Source organism: Phasianus colchicus, chromosome Z, assembly GCF_987193195.1.
Source record: "Phasianus colchicus chromosome Z, bPhaCol1.hap1.1, whole genome shotgun sequence".
NCBI lineage: Eukaryota > Metazoa > Chordata > Aves > Galliformes > Phasianidae > Phasianus > Phasianus colchicus.
Window position 1 is genome coordinate 4,258,951 of NC_143476.1, and position 18,507 is coordinate 4,277,457.

The 18,507-nt window shown below is 49.6% G+C and overlaps 1 protein-coding gene across 1 annotated transcript; it reads left to right on the top strand.

The window, feature by feature from the left end:
* The first annotated feature begins 278 nt into the window (after positions 1-278).
* On the top strand, positions 279-1,942 carry LOC149912266 (rho GTPase-activating protein 32-like). The gene is made up of 5 exons (XM_090130959.1): positions 279-353; positions 1,005-1,127; positions 1,309-1,386; positions 1,664-1,745; positions 1,932-1,942. Exons 1-5 carry the CDS (start codon positions 300-302, stop codon positions 1,940-1,942), a joined length of 348 nt encoding a protein of 115 aa, XP_089987085.1. The 5' UTR covers positions 279-299.
* The last annotated feature ends 16,565 nt before the right edge of the window (positions 1,943-18,507 follow it).

Below are 18,507 nucleotides of genomic sequence, written 5' to 3' on the forward strand. Positions count from 1 at the left end.
CTCATCCAGCTTTGATGGGACGCTGGTCACGTGTGGGTTTTCTCCACGTGCTCTGCAGCTCAGCCCTCAGAAGGATGCTGTCTGTGGTGCTGTGACCAGCTGGTTTTATGGAAAGCAATCCCTTAGGCAAAGAGTCCCAGCCCCAGCTTGTGCAGAGCTGCACAGCATCACCAGGGACACCAGCAGGCGTGCTTGGGCTGTGTGAGTGTGCCCGACAGCTGTAGGGAGCACAGCAGAGATGTGAACAGAGAAGATAAAAGTGTGTTTCTTTTCAGTTCCAGCTTGTCACACCTACGCTGATGGCTGTGGCGTGCAGCGAGATCAGCTGTGGGCCTGACCTGGCATGGACAGAGGTAGAGTATGAAGCTCTGATTGGTCTTTGTTCCCTGACTGCAGCCAGCAGAGTGAGCCGCAGATGTGCTCTCCTGCTTTCCAAGAGAGCTCCTCTGTGGCAAGACAGTAGTGCAAGCGTGGCAAGTTTATAAAATTACCAGAGCCATCTCGGCTGTTGTGTTTGTCCTCTACTGACTTTTCCCTTGAAATGGCTGCAGAAACAACAATCATTCTCTGCTCTGTTTGGCCTCGCTGTTGGTTGGACTGCTCAAGAGAGCTGCTTGGTGCTTGCAGTGGCACTGTTTGCACCTTGTAACTGCAGCCGTAGCTTTGGTTTCCCTCTGTACGGTCTCTTAGCATCTGAAACAGTCAGCCTTCCTGCACAAAGAGCGCAGGAAAGGAGGGGGCAAAATGGACAAGGCCACCTGTCTGCGTCAGTGCCATTGCTGATTAGTCTGGGTGGGGAGAGATGCATCTTTGCATTGCCTGGCGTGTGCCTGCTGCACACCAGGGAGAGAAACAGCCGTTATTAGACTTGCAGTTCCTTCTGAAGTGCCCATGATAAGGACCGAGTGCATTTCCTGCAGCTTTCTCTGCAGATGTGCTCCTCACCTTGAAATCCTCCTTGTTGGTTCCTGGCTCCTCACCGTGGCCTGTGCTCTCTGTTTCAGACTGAGAACAAGGGGAAACCCCTGCTGGACCATGGGGAGTCAGCTGTGAACATTCCAGCTATTGCTGCTGCCCATGCTATTAAGAGATACGTTGCCCAGGCAGCGGATGAACTCTCCTTTGAGGTAAGCAGTTCAAGGCATTCCTTGTTGTTCAATTTTACAATGGCAAATGCCTTCAGAGCTGCACTGGTGCAAGTGCTCTCATGCTCGGCGATGTTTGGCAGTGCAGAAGAATGCAGTCATTTGAGCTGTGCTTTCCTCCCAGCTGTGCTGAAGCTGGGATTGACGTTGCAATCTCTTGCAGGTGGGAGACATCGTGTGTGTCATCGACATGCCACCAAAGGAGCTGACCCCCTGGTGGAGAGGCAAGCTCGGCTTCCAGGTAGGCAAAAGCTTCAGACTGGAGAGTGCAACTTCAGTAAAGGCAGGAATCTCAGCTTAGAGCTGCTCTGCCTGCACAGGATGCCTAGTGGACATAAACAGTTTCACTGTGTCGGTGTCAGAGGACCTTGCCTTTGGCTGCAAATGTGAAAAATTATTACCATTATGCTGTGAACTATGGCCATTTCGAGGGAAATGTTATGTGGCTTTTGGTTTAACAGTTCATTTCTGAGAAGTGCTGCATGCAATAGTTGGCCTCTCTTTTCTTCTTGTTACAGGTTGGTTTTTTCCCAGGGGAGTGTGTGGAACTCATTAATAAGAACATTCCTGAGGCACTCATCAATTCTGTGCCAAAGCCAGGTACGGATGTTACAGTTGATGGTGTGGGGAAGCAAAATGAAGTCTTTTTGGGGGTGTGTTCCATGTTTAGTACCTCCTTTATCCATCCCACATTGTCCTCTGGGTTGATGATTCTTCATGCACACCATGGGGCAGAGATTTGGCCCAATCCTCCTGTGTTTATGATTGGACTTGGGGAAACTATAGAATCTTCATAGAATGGCTTGGGATAGTAGGGTCCTTAAGGATCCTCAAGCTTCCACTTCCTTGCATCAGGCTGTGCTGCCAGCCCCCACATTTAATGTCAGATTAGACCAGGCTGCCCAGGGCCCCATCCAACCTGGCCTTGGGCTCCTCCAGAGATGGGGAAAATCCCTTTTTGTATGTACTGGTTGGTAATGTTCTTCCCGTTCTGACGTGCTCTGTAGAATGTGCTGTGCTCGGCCTCGTCCAACGGAGCCAGACCTGAAATGACCTGGTTTCTTCCTTTTGTTGTGCAGTGCCCAAGAAACGCAGCAAGATCCTCACCTTCCTTCGTTCCTTGGTGAAGGCCCGCCCAAAGAAACCGACCGAGCGGGAGGTGGAGAAGGAAAGGGTGTTTGGCGGTGACCTGGGAGAGCATCTTCTCCACTCCGGTCGTGATGGTAAGGAGCTGCCCATTCCTGAGATCTTCCTCTGCTGGGCATCTAAAGAAGATGAAAGGGAGCTCATATCTAGCAGGGGGCAGGCTGATAGCCGTGGAGACACGTGTAATGGGAGTTGATGGCTGAAGGATAAAGTGAGGCGGATGCTCCTAAGAGACAAGCACATCTGTATTTGCTTCAGCCACGCCTGGCTGGGCTTAGTGGATGGGATGTGAAGCACAGCCTGCAGCAGGACTTGAATCAGGAGCTCCACTGACGGCTGGCACGTGTTCTTCAGTCCCCCAGGTCCTCCAGAGCTGCGCTGAGTTCATTGAGCAGCACGGCGTGGTGCAGGGGATATACCGCCTGTCCGGCGTCGCGTCCAACATCCAGAGACTGCGGTAAGAGTGCTGCGACTGACACAGCCTGAGTGCATCTGGTGTGGCTTTGGGCTTGCCTTCCTCTCGCTCAACCGGGTTTGCGTCCCTCTCTCCAGGCAGGAATTTGAGTCGGAGCAGATTCCTGAGCTCACCGTCCGTGACATTCACAGCGTGAGCTCCCTCTGCAAGATGTACTTCAGGGAGCTCCCGAACCCTCTGCTCACCCACCAGCTGTACGGCAAGTTCTCGGTAAGCACAAGGCCACGTCTTTCATTTCCCTCTTCCTGGGCCTCTTGGCAGATGGCTGCAGCAGTGCCCCAGCTCGGAGGCCCTTTTGCTGTCAGCCCCACGAGGTTTACTCGCAGTGGTGTACTAGCCTGATTGGTGTCTCGCTCCCTTTCTGCACTACTCCAGGATGCTGTTGGTGCCGCTACAGAGGAGGAGCGGCTGCTCAGAATGCAGGACGTCATCCAGCAGCTGCCCGCTCCTCACTACAGGTCAGTGCTGCCCTCAGCCTGCTGAGCTCAGCCCTGCTGCATTGCAGAGGGCAACGATGCGGTTCCAGGCTCTGTCTCACGCCAGCAACACGATGCCTGTGTATGCTGAAGGGTTGAAGGCTCCATGGGGTTACTTTATGGGGTCAGTTCCTGGGCACGGGGGCACGCTTGGTGCAGCTGATGGCTGCGGCTGTGCTGTGCTGGGGCTTGGTGCTGCAGCGTGGCACTCAGTCAAGTTGGATCTACTTCATCTTCTGTGACAGTAGCAATCACAAGAAGTAGCATGAATGGAGGTTTGCTTTCTGAATTGCAGCACGGCATGCTCGTTGGTGCTGAACGTTTGCCTCTCTTGTTTTCCAGGACACTGGAGTTCCTGATGAGACACTTGGCGTGTCTGGCTGGGAGCTCCACCATCACAAACATGCATGCCAAGAACCTAGCCATTGTGTGGGCTCCAAACCTCTTAAGGTAAACTGCTGGTTCTGTTTCAACACAACGCTTACATCTGTTCTCCATTAAAAAAAAAAACAGTGCTCCCTTTTTCTCCATCAAATGTGCTCTTCTCCTGTAAAATCTGTGGCTGAGAGAAGAGCAGGAGCCTGAGCTGTTCTCCATCCCCACGGGCACAATGTCTAGGTGACAATTTCTGCAGTCTTGTTGAGATGGGACTGACGTGTCCTTGATCATCCAGGGGAATTTCTGCAGTGGCATCACTGATTGCCCACTGCGGAAGTCTCCAGAGCCTCAGCTGACAGCTTTTGGCTGCAACAATTCAGACTCGGGGAAACGGTCTTGGAGAAATGACTTCTAAAATCTGCCTTTTCTACAGATCACAGCAGAACGAGTCTGCCTGCGCCAGCGGAAGAGCTGCCTGCATGGAGCTGCAGATGCAGTCGGATGTGGTGGAATTCATCATCAACCACACAGACGTCCTCTTCTGCTCCAAATCCGGAGCAGACATTGCAGATGCAGCAGGTGAGTGTCTTCCTCCATTAGCTTGATCTTGACCTGACACCTTGATCAAATGCAGGCCTTCTCCAGGACCTCTGAGATACTCTTTTACCATCAAGGGGACTACAGACCTCTGGGCTTCCATTAGGGTATGGCATCCTGTTGCTGGATGCTGAGAATGTCCAAGCCCAAACTTCACAAGGAGGAAACTGTCATTATTATGTTTGCACGCAGGAGAAGCTTGATGCAAGCGTTGCAGCGAAGCTTTCTCAGTTCCCTGCCCCTTTTATCTAGGGGTGAGCTCTCTTAATGATGACCATGTCCTTTGCCATAAACAGACCTCTGCCCACATGGTTATTTTGAGCTCCTCTTCTTCCAGTGGCTCGGATAAGCAAGCCTGAGAAAAATACAGCACCTCCCCCAGAACCGTGGTGGCTGTGCTGCTGCTTTCTGATCCTCACTCTTACCTGTGCTTTTCCCTGACAGGGCACAATTCTCTCCCAGGGCCCAAGTCTGTGGGGGTCTCTTCTGCTGCCACAAAGCTGCTCAGCCTGGAGGAGGCACAGGCACAGAGGCGAGGCCACAGCACCTCTTCTGTGGTAACAGAGAGCAGCAGGGACATTGAAGTGGAAGAAAGCCCTGCAGCTGGGCAGGGCAAATTCCACACCGTCATCGACTTTCCATCTGACAGGTAAAGAGGACTTTCTTTTCCAGCACCTAGCATCATTGTTTGGGTGGGTTTTTGTGTTTTCCTGCAGAAACCAGGCAGTGCTAGGAACAAGCAACTGCTGCCAAGAGCTCAGTGCAGCTCTTCCCTCACCCTGCACCACGCACGACTCACAGCATTGGCTGTTTTCTCTCTCCAGACAAAATCCACCCAGCAAGACTGAGGAATCACCAGCTAGCAGTTGGTGTTGCTGCTTCAGCCTCAGGAAGCCATCCTCTGGCAGCAAACGCCAACTGCAGCGCAATGCCAGGCAGCCCTCAGAAACAGCAGTGGTAGTCCTGGCAGGTAAGGGTGCAAATGCAGCTTCCAAATCCCTGCTTTTCAGGAACATACAATTCAAGCTTGCTCTGCACATGTATCTCTTTCTAGCGTTCAATCCCGTGCCTAAATCTTCACCCCTGATCAAGTACCACTGTCGTAATTCAGCTTGTGAAAGTTTGACACTAACCCCTGTGTATCCTTTCTAGGTGAATCGAGCCCTTGCCAAGCCATAAGATCCAGGGCAAGTAGCGAGGATGCTCTGTGTGCTTCCATCAGTGGAGAGCTCATAGGAAGCACAAATTGCTGCAGTTCTAATAGCAGCCTTCCATCTAACAACATTAATGGGGAGAAGGAGCTCATCGAAGTCCATGCTCTCATTACACCTGGCTCTGCTGAAGTTGCTGACCTGTGCCTCCCAGACACCACAGTCACAAGTGTGGATTTTAACCCAGAGTCTCTGCAGTGCAGCCCATCCCAAGCACAGTGTGAGTGCCCCGACAGCAGCACCTCCATGCAGGAGCAGGTCAGCATCAGTGAAGAGGAGCAGAGCCTTTTGCAGGGGGACTTTCAATCAGACCTCCAGTCCCAGGCACCGGACAGCAGCACTGAGAGCTCTGAGCCACTCTTGCCATGACAAGACAGGATGAGTCCCATCTTCACCGTGGACCTCTCACACCCTCCTGTCCTTTATATAATAATAAAAGCACACTCGTGCTCAACCAACGCCTTGACTGCCTCCAGAGTCTTCATTCACACGGACTGGGATGAATGCAGCACACAGCAAGGCACCCCAGCTTGCAATGCTGTGGCTGTGGGGTGCATGCAGCTCAGCTCCGGGTTTGTTCCTGTTTTGTCTGGCTTTGGGATGTCTGCAGGGGGAGCTCTGCTACCATTTGGCATGGTAGCAAATAATCTCTCGCATCCTGGATGCTGCTCATGATACTCCCAAGCTTCCTGGCTGTGGCTTTGTGACGCTTTTCAGGGCCTTCTGATGCATTTTGATGCCTTGGATGTTGCTTAACACCTCCCTCCTCCCATCATGTCCTTTCCTGGCTCCCATCTACGAACTGGCCCTGCAGATCATCTCCAGACCTGTCATCAGCACACTGCGGCAGGAGAAGCTCCCCTGGCCAACGTCAGGCAGTACTGCTTGGTCTGCAGCTCAGTGGCTATTTCCCTTTTAGGCGGCTCCTGCAGAAGAATCAAGCAGCAGAACCTTTTGCTCACCCTGCACCACGCAAATGCTGCAAAAGCAGAAACAACCTGGGAATCTCTGGTTTGCAAGACTTCACAGACACTTATTGACTGTGTCTGATGGTTCCCTCCCATCCTTGATTTCCTTCTCCCCTTCTCCTCGTCTGATCCTACTGCTGAGCCATGATCAAGCTGCCCAGTGTGGCAGAGCATCGTGCAGAGCCGTGCTGGCACCTCCTCCCCTTCCTCTCCTGCAGCTCAGCCTGCAACCTGAGCAAGTTTTTTTCTGAGAAAGTGACCAGCTCTTTTCCATCCCTTTGCCCCTACAAACAGTTGTCCAGAGGATCTCGTCCAAGGATTCCTGGAACAGCCTGCAGCTGGCTCTCCTGAAGTTCAGGCTCCTGCCTTTGCTTCCTGCCAGGCCCGCATTCCTTGAGATCACCAACTCAAGGAGGGCATGGTCACTGCAGCCCTGACCGCCTCCTGTCGTAACCCCTGGTGTGCACCATGTCCAGCAATGCTTCCCTTCTGCTTGCTGTGCCCAATGCCTGCACCACAGAGTGATTCTCACTGCACTCCAGGAGTCTGTCAGATTGCTTGCAGCCAGCCATGCTGATTTCCCAGACTGACTGGAATCCCCCATCAGGATGAGAGTCAGTGAGTGCGATGCTTCTGCTGGCTGCAGTAAGCAGCTCCCACCAACAGGCTCTCTTTCCAGGCGGCTGTAGCAGACCCTCACCTCCAGAAGCCCTGCACTGCTGCAGTTCCTGATTTTACCCACAAGTTCACAACCTGCTCATGGCTCTTCTTAGTTCTTTGCACTCAACTTCTCATCATAGAGGGCAAATCCCTTGCCTTCCAGAATTCCATAGTATCAATTGTGTCTGCTAATGTCAGGATTTTTTTTCTTTCTTTTCTTTTTCCATTTTCTAGGTAGGAAAATGAATTTCTGAGCCAGGAGAAGCAGAAGTGAAACAGTCTTCCTGGCACTGCTCAGGTTGCAGGAGTTGCCAAGTGCTCCTCAGGTAATGTGTGCTGAAGAGCTGACCTTGGTGGCAGGGGCTGTGGCTGCATTTTGTGCCTGTCATGCGGGAATCCAAGAAAGCCTATTCAGAGCAGGAGCTGCAGAGCGAGATAAACATCACGAGAAGGTAAGGCTGAGAAGCAAGGACACCTCCAGAAAGAAGAGAAAAACTGAGTCAAGTGAGCTGCGTGACGGCCGTGTGTTGCTGACCATGATTGGAGGAAGAGCGCATGGCTGGGAATGACTGATGGCTCTGGTTGGATGGGTGCCTGTGTGCACAGAGGTAAGGAGTGTTTGTGGGATGTTTTGCTGGCATCTAACGGCTGTAAGGGGAAGTCAAGAGAGAAAACTTGTGAATGCATAGAAGGGATGTTAAAATCTGGAACAGACTGTTTGGATCAGTCACAGCTGAGTCCAGATTGCCACACTGTCAGAACCTGGGGCCTAGGATTTTCCTTTAAGAGTGCCAACTGCTTATTTTAAATGATAAAAAGTAACATTGATAGAAGCTTCCCTCCTTGCATTAGAATAAGGCATTGATATTTGATGTTTCTGTCTTTCCATTCCTTTAGCAGCCTGGGTGTTGATGCAGCTGCATGCATCTGCTGCCCTCCCCTTCTATTTTGTGTAAAAGAACAGTAAAATATGCAATCAGTGTGAGATCTTTCTGAAGTATTTTACTTTATTTGCCCCTAGGCTGCAATGGCTGGGAAATGGCAGTGTCACCCAGGAGCCCACACGGCGACCTGATGTCTCATTGTTGGGGTCTATTGGAAACCACCACGATGACAAAAGAATGCCTGGGATTCCTCCGGCCCAAATGCCAAACCTTGCACTTGGCTGTGCTGAACCTCATCAGGTTCACCCAGGCCCACCTCTCAAGTCTGCTGAGCTCAAACAGATGTCATTTTTCTCGTGTCCTTCCATTCCGAGTCCATCTGTTCCCCAAAGCAAAAGAATTTGGAGGGAACCACCGACAGTTATGTGAGCGATTTCAGCGTCTATTTCTGATCATGGCAACAACTTCAGAGGTCACACTTAATTTACGGTGCCCGTTGTAATTCTGACCAAGGCTGCAGTTGCAGCTGACTTCCCAAGGCTGCAAGACGTGGTGGTGACACAGCCTTGTGCTTCTGCATTGGTGCTCATCCCACGTTTCCTTTCTCTGTCTCGCAGGTCAGCTCCTGCTGGAAGCAGATGGTATCCCAGTGTGAATGAAGGTCAGTGCAGGAGCAGCTGCTGATGGGAGGAAGGAAGTCCATGCTGAAGAGCTCTGAAGCATCTGCAGGTATGGTTCTGGAGGAGGCAGCAGTGATGTCGGAGGGCTCCCAGCAGGAAGCTGTCTCATCCAAATGCTTGCTGAGTGGTTGGAAGGGAGCTTTCTGCATGACAGCAGCACCAGTTGCTTGCTTCAAATGCTGCCAAGACAAGGATTAGCACGAGTTCCTGTATCTACAGTATCATCACGAATCACGATAGGATTACAATGTGTCCTCATACAAACGCAGCCATTTCTCCCTGAGTCCAAAGGCTGTCCGGAAAGCATCTTTGAGGTCTCTCACACCAAACCACTGCTGTCCGTGTGGGATCTGACTCATTAGGGTATAGGGGTTAGGAACCACAGGCTGTCTTTTGAGAACGGGTTCAGTCATTTCCTTACATCTTGCACCAGCCGATACGTGCCGTCTGCCTTCCGTGCCGACAGGATTGGGGTGTTATAAGGCCACAGACAAGGTTCCAGAAGACCATCCTTAACCAGTGTCTGTGTTACAGCTTTTAGACCCACTCTCCCTTCTAAGGCTATGGGATATTGTTGCTGTTTCACAGCTCCACTCCCTCCTTGGGCAGTTCTTTGTAAGGGAAAATTGTGAGTCCACCCCGATTTCCTTCCCCTGCCCACACCTTTGGATTCATTTCTTCTTCATCACAGCTGTTAACACATTCATTGACCCCTGATATCTGTTTCACAGACTTGCAGCTGTAATCCTCATTTAACTGTTAAATCTCTCCCCCATAAATCGGTCCCTGCTTCAGGCACACAGAACAATTGCCCTGCAACTATTTTATCTTTCCATTTTAGTTCTGTGGTCTCCAAGAGTGGAGCTGTCACTTCTGATCCCTCAGCCCCAGTTATGCACAACAGCCACATCCAGATACACGTCTGGTACCTCTGAACTAGCTAATGCTGTAGGATGGAATGTTGTTTCTGCACTGGCTATCAAATGTGGGATTGCTCTGAAGCAGTACAGCACAATGTGTTTTGTAATTTGCCCTTAGAAACAGTTTGAAAAAGTAGAAAGACTTTATTAGTATTAGTAAAAAGAAGTTATTTCATAACATATTTTAGAAATACAGTTGTTCAATCATGTGATCAATTCTCACTTACAGAACTGTAATAGTTACAAATTGCATGGGTATAGCATTAAGGACCAGAAAGCATGTTGTAAGGCCATTCTGTTTGGATAGGAGAAGCTCAGCAAAAGAAAAACAGACTCCAAAGAAGCCAGGGCCTCCACACAACGCCAAACTGACTCACTCTGTGGGCAGGTTGGGATGCAACAGGCAGGCATCAAGAGACTCCCCTCTGTCCTCCTTCCAAACTTCTCTCTCTTCAGGGATGAGCAGGTGTCCAGAAATAGTGGCCAAGTGTTGATAAGCAGCTGTCAGGCGTTCAATAATTAGCAGTATACCTGCTGAGCTAGCAACAATTGGTGTTTAGCCAGTCACACACACACACACAGAATGGCCCGGGTTGGAAGGGACCTCAAGGATCAGGAATCTCCAACCCCCTGCCACAGGCAGGGCCACCAACATCTGTAGCACTGCACATATGCATACTGCTGGATAGAAACAGCAGTGTGGGAAAAAACTGTATGCTGTGGATGCAAAGGGTGAATCAGAATGGCATAACAGCTGTCATACAAGGAAAAGCAATCCTTTACCTGCTGTGACATGCTCATGGCAACACCAATGCAGATGCCAGCAGCTGATGCCCACAAGGACAGCCAGCCTGGACTTATTTTCACTACATATCTTTGTCCTGATGTCCTTCTAGAAGCTGGGACATTTCTCCTTCTGAGCAGCAGAGGGCAGGATGGGTCCAAGGTGAGGGCACACTCTGCTCTTTAACTGGCACTCAAAGAGAAAGAGAAAATGAAAATCAGCTGTGTTTCCATTCCCATGGCAAACACCAGCCTTTCCATCCTTATAGTCCTTCATGACATCAGCACTAATTGAAACAACATCCCACTCACCTTTGCCATGTCTGGCAGAGGTTGCAGCTCTTTCTATTGCATCCCTCTAGCTTTCAAGTCAAGAGCTCCTGTGTCACACAAGGAAAAGCAATCTTTTACCTGCTGTGCCATGCTCATGGCAGCAGACATGCAGATGCCAGCAGCTGATGCCCACAAGGACAGCCAGCCTGGACTTATTTTCATTACATATCTTTGTCCTGATGTCCTTCTACAAGCTGGAACATTTCTCCATCTCAGTAGAAGAGGGCAGGAGGGATCCAAGGTGAGGGCACACTCTGCTCTTTATCTGGCACTCAAAGAGAAAGAGAAAATGAAAACCAGATGTGTTTCCCTGCCCATGGCAAACACCAGCCTTTCCATCCTTACAGTCCTTCCTGCAATCATCAGCAATGGAAACAACTTCCCACTCACCTTTGCCATGTCTGGCAGAGGTTGCAGCTCTTTCTATTGCATCCCTCTAGCTTTCAATCAAGAGCTGCTGTGTCACACAAGGAAAAGCAATCTTTTACCTGCTGTGCCATGCTCATGCCAGCAGCAATGCAGATGCCAGCAGCTGATGCCCACAAGGACAGCCAGCCTGGACTTATTTTCATTACATATCTTTGTCCTGATGTCCTTCTAGAAGCTGGGACATTTCTCCTTCTGAGCAGCAGAGGGCAGGATGGGTCCAAGGTGAGGGCACACTCTGCTCTTTAACTGGCACTCAAAGAGAAAGAGAAAATGAAAACCAGATGTGTTTCCCTGCCCATGGCAAACACCAGCCTTTCCATCCTTACAGTCCTTCCTGACATCTGCAGCAACTGAAACAACATCCCACTCACCTTTGCCATGTCTGGCAGAGGTTGCAGCTCTTTCTATTGCATCCCTCTAGCTTTCAAGTCAAGAGCTCCTGTGTCACACAAGGAAAAGCAATCTTTTACCTGCTTTGCCATGCTCATGGCAGCAGCAATGCAGATGCCAGCAGCTGATGCCCACAAGGACAGCCAGCCTGGACTTATTTTCATTACATATCCTTGTCCTGATGTCCTTCTAGAAGCTGGAACATTTTTCCATCTCAGCAGCAGAGGGCAGGAGGGGTCCAAGGTGAGGGCACACTCTGCTCTTTATCTGGCACTCAAAGAGAAAGAGAAAATGAAAACCAGATGTGTTTCCCTGCCCATGGCAAACAACAGACATTCCATCTTTACAGTCCTTCCTGACATCAGCACTAAATGAAACAACATCACACTCACCTTTGCCATGTCTGGCAGAGGTTGCAGCTCTTTCTATTGCATCCCTCTAGCTGTCAAGTCAAGAGCTCCTGTGTCACACAAGGAAAAGCAATCTTTTACCTGCTGTGCCATGCTCATGGCAGCAGCAATGCAGATGCCAGCAGCTGATGCCCACAAGGACAGCCAGCCTGGACTTATTTTCATTACATATCCTTGTCCTGATGTCCTTCTACAAGCTGGAACATTTCTCCATCTCAGCAGAAGAGGGCAGGAGGGGTCCAAGGTGAGGGCACACTCTACTCTTTTTCTGGAATAAAAAGAGAAAATGAAAACAAGATGTGTTTCCCTGCCCATGGCAAACACCAGCCTTTCCATCCTTACAGTCCTTCCTGACATCAGCACTAATTGAAACAACATCCCACTCACCTTTGCCATGTCTGGCAGAGGTTGCAGCTCTTTCTATTGCATCCCTCTAGCTTTCAAGTCAAGAGCTCCTGTGTCACACAAGGAAAAGCAATCTTTTACCTGCTTTGCCATGCTCATGGCAGCAGCAATGCAGATGCCAGCAGCTGATGCCCACAAGGACAGCCAGCCTGGACTTATTTTCATTACATATCTTTGTCCTGATGTCCTTCTAGAAGCTTGGACATTTCTCCCTCTCAGCAGCAGAGGGCAAGAGAGTTCCAAGTTGATGGCAAACTATCCCATGTTTATCTGGCACTCAAAGAGAAAGAGAAAATGAAAACCAGATGTGTTTCCCTGCCCATGGCAAACACCAGCCTTTCCATCCTTACAGTCCTCCTGATATCAGCACTAATTGAAACAACATCCCACTCACCTTTGCCATGTCTGGCAGAGGTTGCAGCTCTTTCTATTGCATCCCTCTAGCTTTCAAGTCAAGAGCTCCTGTGTCACACAAGGAAAAGCAATCTTTTACCTGCTGTGCCATGCTCATGGCAGCAGACATGCAGATGCCAGCAGCTGATGCCCACAAGGACAGCCAGCCTGCACTTATTTTCATTACTTATCTTTGTCCTGATGTCCTTCTACAAGCTGGAACATTTCTCCATCTCAGCAGAAGAGGGCAGGAGGGGTCCAAGGTGAGGGCACACTCTCCTCTTTATCTGGCACTCAAAGAGAAAGAGAAAATGAAAACAAGATGTGTTTCCCAGCCCATGGCAAACACCAGCCTTTCCATCCTTACAGTCCTTCCTGACATCAGCAGCAACAGAAACAACATCCAACTCACCTTTGCCATGTCTGGCAGAGGTTGCAGCTCTTTCTATTGCATCCCTCTAGCTTTCAAGTCAAGAGCTCCTGTGTCACACAAGGAAAAGCAATCTTTTACCTGCTGTGCCATGCTCATGGCAGCAGATATGCAGATGCCAGCAGCTGATGCCCACAAGCACAGCCAGCCTGGACTTATTTTCATTACATATCTTTGTCCTGATGTCCTTCTACAAGCTGGAACATTTCTCCATCTCAGCAGAAGTGGGCAGGAGGGGTCCAAGGTGAGGGCACACTCTGCTCTTTATCTGGCACTCAAAGAGAAAGAGAAAATGAAAACCAGATGTGTTTCCCTGCCCATGGCAAACACCAGCCTTTCCATCCTGACAGTCCTCCTGACATCAGCACTAATTGAAACAACATCCCACTCACCCTTGCCATATCTGCCAGAGGTTGCAGCTCTTTCTATTGCATCCCTCTAGCTTTCAAGTCAAGAGCTCCTGTGTCACACAAGGAAAAGCAATCTTTTACCTGCTTTGCCATGCTCATGGCAGCAGCAATGCAGATGCCAGCAGCTGATGCCCACAAGGACAGCCAGCCTGGACTTATTTTCATTACATATCTTTGTCTTGATGTCCTTCTAGAAGCTTGGACATTTCTCCCTCTCAGCAGCAGAGGGCAAGAGAGATCCAAGTTGATGGCAAACTATCCCATGTTTATCTGGCACTCAAAGAGAAGGAGAAAATGAAAACCAGATGTGTTTCCCTGCCCATGGCAAACACCAGCCTTTCCATCCTTACAGTCTTCCTGACTTCAGCAATAATTGAAACAACATCCCACTCACCTTTGCCATGTCTGGCAGAGGTTGCAGCTCTTTCTATTGCATCCCTCTAGCTTTCAAGTCAAGAGCTCCTGTGTCACACAAGGAAAAGCAATCTTTTACCTGCTGTGCCATGCTCATGGCAGCAGCAATGCAGATGCCAGCAGCTGATGCCCACAAGGACAGCCAGCCTGGACTTATTTTCATTACATATTTTTGTCCTGATGTCCTTCTAGAAGCTTGGACATTTCTCCATCTCAGCAGAAGTGGGCAGGAGGGGTCCAAGGTGAGGGCACACTCTGCTCTTTATCTGGCACTCAAAGAGAAAGAGAAAATGAAAACCAGATGTGTTTCCCTGCCCATGGCAAACACCAGCCTTTCCATCCTTACAGTCCTCCTGACATCAGCACTAACTGAAACAACATCCCACTCACCCTTGCCATGTCTGCCAGAGGTTGCAGCTCTTTCTATTGCATCCCTCTAGCTTTCAAGTCAAGAGCTCCTGTGTCACACAAGGAAAAGCAATCTTTTACCTGCTTTGCCATGCTCATGGCAGCAGACATGCAGATGCCAGCAGCTGATGCCCACAAGGACAGCCAGCCTGGACTTATTTTCATTACATATCTTTGTCCTGATGTCCTTCTAGAAGCTTGGACATTTCTCCATCTCAGCAGAAGTGGGCAGGAGGGGTCCAAGGTAAGGGCACACTCTGATCTTTATCTGGCACTCAAAGAGAAAGAGAAAATGAAAACCAGATGTGTTTCCCTGCCCATGGCAAACACCAGCCTTTCCATCCTTACAGTCCTCCTGACATCAGCACTAACTGAAACAACATCCCACTCACCCTTGCCATGTCTGGCAGAGGTTGCAACTCTTTCTATTGCATCCCTCTAGCTTTCAAGTCAAGAGCTCCTGTGTCACACAAGGAAAAGCAATCTTTTACCTGCTGTGCCATGCTCATGGCAGCAGACATGCAGATGCCAGCAGCTGATGCCCACAAGGACAGCCAGCCTGGACTTATTTTCATTACATATCTTTGTCTTGATGTCCTTCTAGAAGCTTGGAAATTTCTCCCTCTCAGCAGCAGAGGGCAAGAGAGTTCCAAGTTGATGGCAAACTATCCCATGTTTATCTGGCACTCAAAGAGAAAGAGAAAATGAAAACCAGATGTGTTTCCCTGCCCATGGCAAACACCAGCCTTTCCATCCTTACAGTCTTCCTGACTTCAGCACTAATTGAAACAACATCCCACTCACCCTTGCCATGTCTGCCAGAGGTTGCAGCTCTTTCTATTGCATCCCTCTAGCTTTCAAGTCAAGAGCTCCTGTGTCACACAAGGAAAAGCAACCTTTTACCTGCTTTGCCATGCTCATGGCAGCAGCAATGCAGATGCCAGCAGCTGATGCCCACAAGGACAGCCAGCCTGGACTTATTTTCATTACACATCTTTGTCCTGATGTCCTTCTAGAAGCTTGGACATTTCTACCTCTCAGCAGCAGAGGGCAAGAGAGTTCCAAGTTGAGGGCAAACTATCCCATGTTTATCTGGCACTCAAAGAGAAAGAGAAAATGGAAACCAGATGTGTTTCCCTGCCCATGGCAAACACCAGCCTTTCCATCCTTACAGTCCTTCCTGACATCAGCACTAATTGAAACAACATCCCACTCACCTTTGCCATGTCTGGCAGAGGTTGCAGCTCTTTCTATTGCATCCCTCTAGCTTTCAAGTCAAGAGCTCCTGTGTCACACAAGGAAAAGCAATCTTTTACCTGCTGTGCCATGCTCATGGCAGCAGCAATGCAGATGCCAGCAGCTGATGCCCACAAGGACAGCCAGCCTGGACTTATTTTCATTACATATCTTTGCCCTGATGTCCTTCTAGAAGCTTGGACATTTCTCCATCTCAGCAGAAGTGGGCAGGAGGGGTCCAAGGTGAGGGCACACTCTGCTCTTTATCTGGCACTCAAAGAGAAAGAGAAAATGAAAACCAGATGTGTTTCCCTGCCCATGGCAAACACCAGCCTTTCCATCCTTACAGTCCTTCCTGACATCAGCACTAACTGAAACAACATCCCACTCACCTTTGCCATGTCTGGCAGAGGTTGCAGCTCTTTCTATTGCATCCCTCTAGCTTTCAAGTCAAGAGCTCCTGTGTCACACAAGGAAAAGCAATCTTTTACCTGCTGTGCCATGCTCATGGGAGCAGACATGCAGATGCCAGCAGCTGATGCCCACAAGGACAGCCAGCATGGACTTATTTTCATTACATATCTTTGTTCTGATGTCCTTCTACAAGCTGGAACATTTCTACATCTCAGCAGAAGTGGGCAGGAGGGGTCCAAGGTGAGGGCACACTCTGCTCTTTATCTGGCACTCAAAGAGAAAGAGAAAATGAAAACCAGATGTGTTTCCCTGCCCATGGCAAACACCAGCCTTTCCATCCTTACAGTCCTTCCTGACATCAGCACTAACTGAAACAACATCCCACTCACCCTTGCCATGTCTGCCAGAGGTTGCAGCTCTTTCTATTGCATCCCTCTAGCTTTCAAGTCAAGAGCTCCTATGTCACACAAGGAAAAGCAATCTTTTACCTGCTTTGCCATGCTCATGGCAGCAGCAATGCAGATGCCAGCAGCTGATGCCCACAAGGACAGCCAGCCTGGACTTATTTTCATTACATATCTTTGTCCTGATGTCCTTCTAGAAGCTTGGACATTTCTCCCTCTCAGCAGCAGAGGGCAAGAGAGTTCCAAGATGATGGCAAACTATCCCATGTTTATCTGGCACTCAAAGAGAAAGAGAAAATGAAAACCAGATGTGTTTCCCTGCCCATGGCAAACACCAGCCTTTCCATCCTTACAGTCTTCCTGACTTCAGCAATAATTGAAACAACATCCCACTCACCTTTGCCATGTCTGGCAGAGGTTGCAGCTCTTTCTATTGCATCCCTCTAGCTATCAAGTCAAGAGCTCCTGTGTCACACAAGGAAAAGCAATCTTTTACCTGCTTTGCCATGCTCATGGCAGCAGCAATGCAGATGCCAGCAGCTGATGCCCACAAGGACAGCCAGCCTGGACTTATTTTCATTACATATCTTTGTCCTGATGTCCTTCTAGAAGCTTGGACATTTCTCCATCTCAGAAGAAGTGGGCAGGAGGGGTCGAAGGTGAGGGCACACTCTGCTCTTTATCTGGCACTCGAAGAGAAAGAGAAAATGAAAACCAGATGTGTTTCCCTGCCCATGGCAAACACCAGCCTTTCCATCCTTACAGTCCTTCCTGACATCAGCAGCAACAGAAACAACATCCCACTCACCTTTGCCATGTCTGGCAGAGGTTGCAGCTCTTTCTATTGCATCGCTCTAGCTTTCAAGTCAAGAGCTCCTGTGTCACACAAGGAAAAGCAATCTTTTACCTGCTTTGCCATGCTCATGGCAGCAGCCATGCAGATGCCAGCAGCTGATGCCCACAAGGACAGCCAGCCTGGACTTATTTTCATTACATATCTTTGTCCTGATGTCCTTCTATAAGCTGGGACATTTCTCCCTCTGATCAGCAGAGGGCATGAGAGTTCCAAGTTGCAGGCACACTCTCCTCATTTTCCGCCACACAAAGAGAAAATGAAAACCAGATGTGTTTCCCTGCCCATGGCAAACACCAGACTTTCCATCCATACAGTCCTCCTGACATCAGCAGCAACTGAAACAACATCCCACTCACCTTTGCCATGTCTGGCAGAGGTTGCAGCTCTTTCTATTGCATCCCTCTAGCTTTCAAGTCAAGAGCTCCTGTGTCACACAAGGAAAAGCAACATTTTACCTGGTTTGCCATGCTCATGGCAGCAGCAATGCAGATGCCAGCAGCTGATGCCCACAAGCACAGCCAGCCTGGACTTATTTTCATTACATATCTTTGTCCTGATGTCCTTCTACAAGCTGGAACATTTCTCCATCTGAGCAGCAGAGGGCAGGAGGGGTCCAAGGTGAGGGCACACTCTCCCCTGTTTATCTGGCACTCAAACAGAAAGAGAAAATGAAAACCAGATGTGTTTCCCTGCCCATGGCAATCACCAGCCTTTCCACCCGTTCAGTCCTCCTGACATCAGCAGCAACTGAAACAACATCCCACTCACCTTTGCCATGTCTGGCAGAGGTTGCAGCTCTTTCTATTGCATCCCTCTAGCTGTCAACTCAAGAGCTGCTGTGTCACACAAGGAAAAGCAATCTTTTACCTGCTGTGCCATGCTCATGGCAGCAGCAATGCAGATGCCAGCAGCTGATGCCCACAAGGACAGCCAGCCTGGACTTATTTTCATTACATATCTTTGTCCTGATGTCCTTCTAGGAGCTGGAACATTTCTCCATCTCAGCAGAAGAGGGCAGGAGAGTTCCAAGCTGAGGGCACACTCTCCCCTGTTTATCTGGCACACAAATACAAAGAGAAGATGATAACCAGATGTGTTTCCCAGCCCAGTGCAAACACCAGCCTTTCCATCCTTACCGTCCTCCTGACATCAGCACTAATTGAAACAACATCCCTCTAACCTTTGCCATGTCTGCCAGTAGTTGCAGCTCTTCCTATTGCATCCCTCTAGCTGTCAAGTCAAGAGCTCCTGT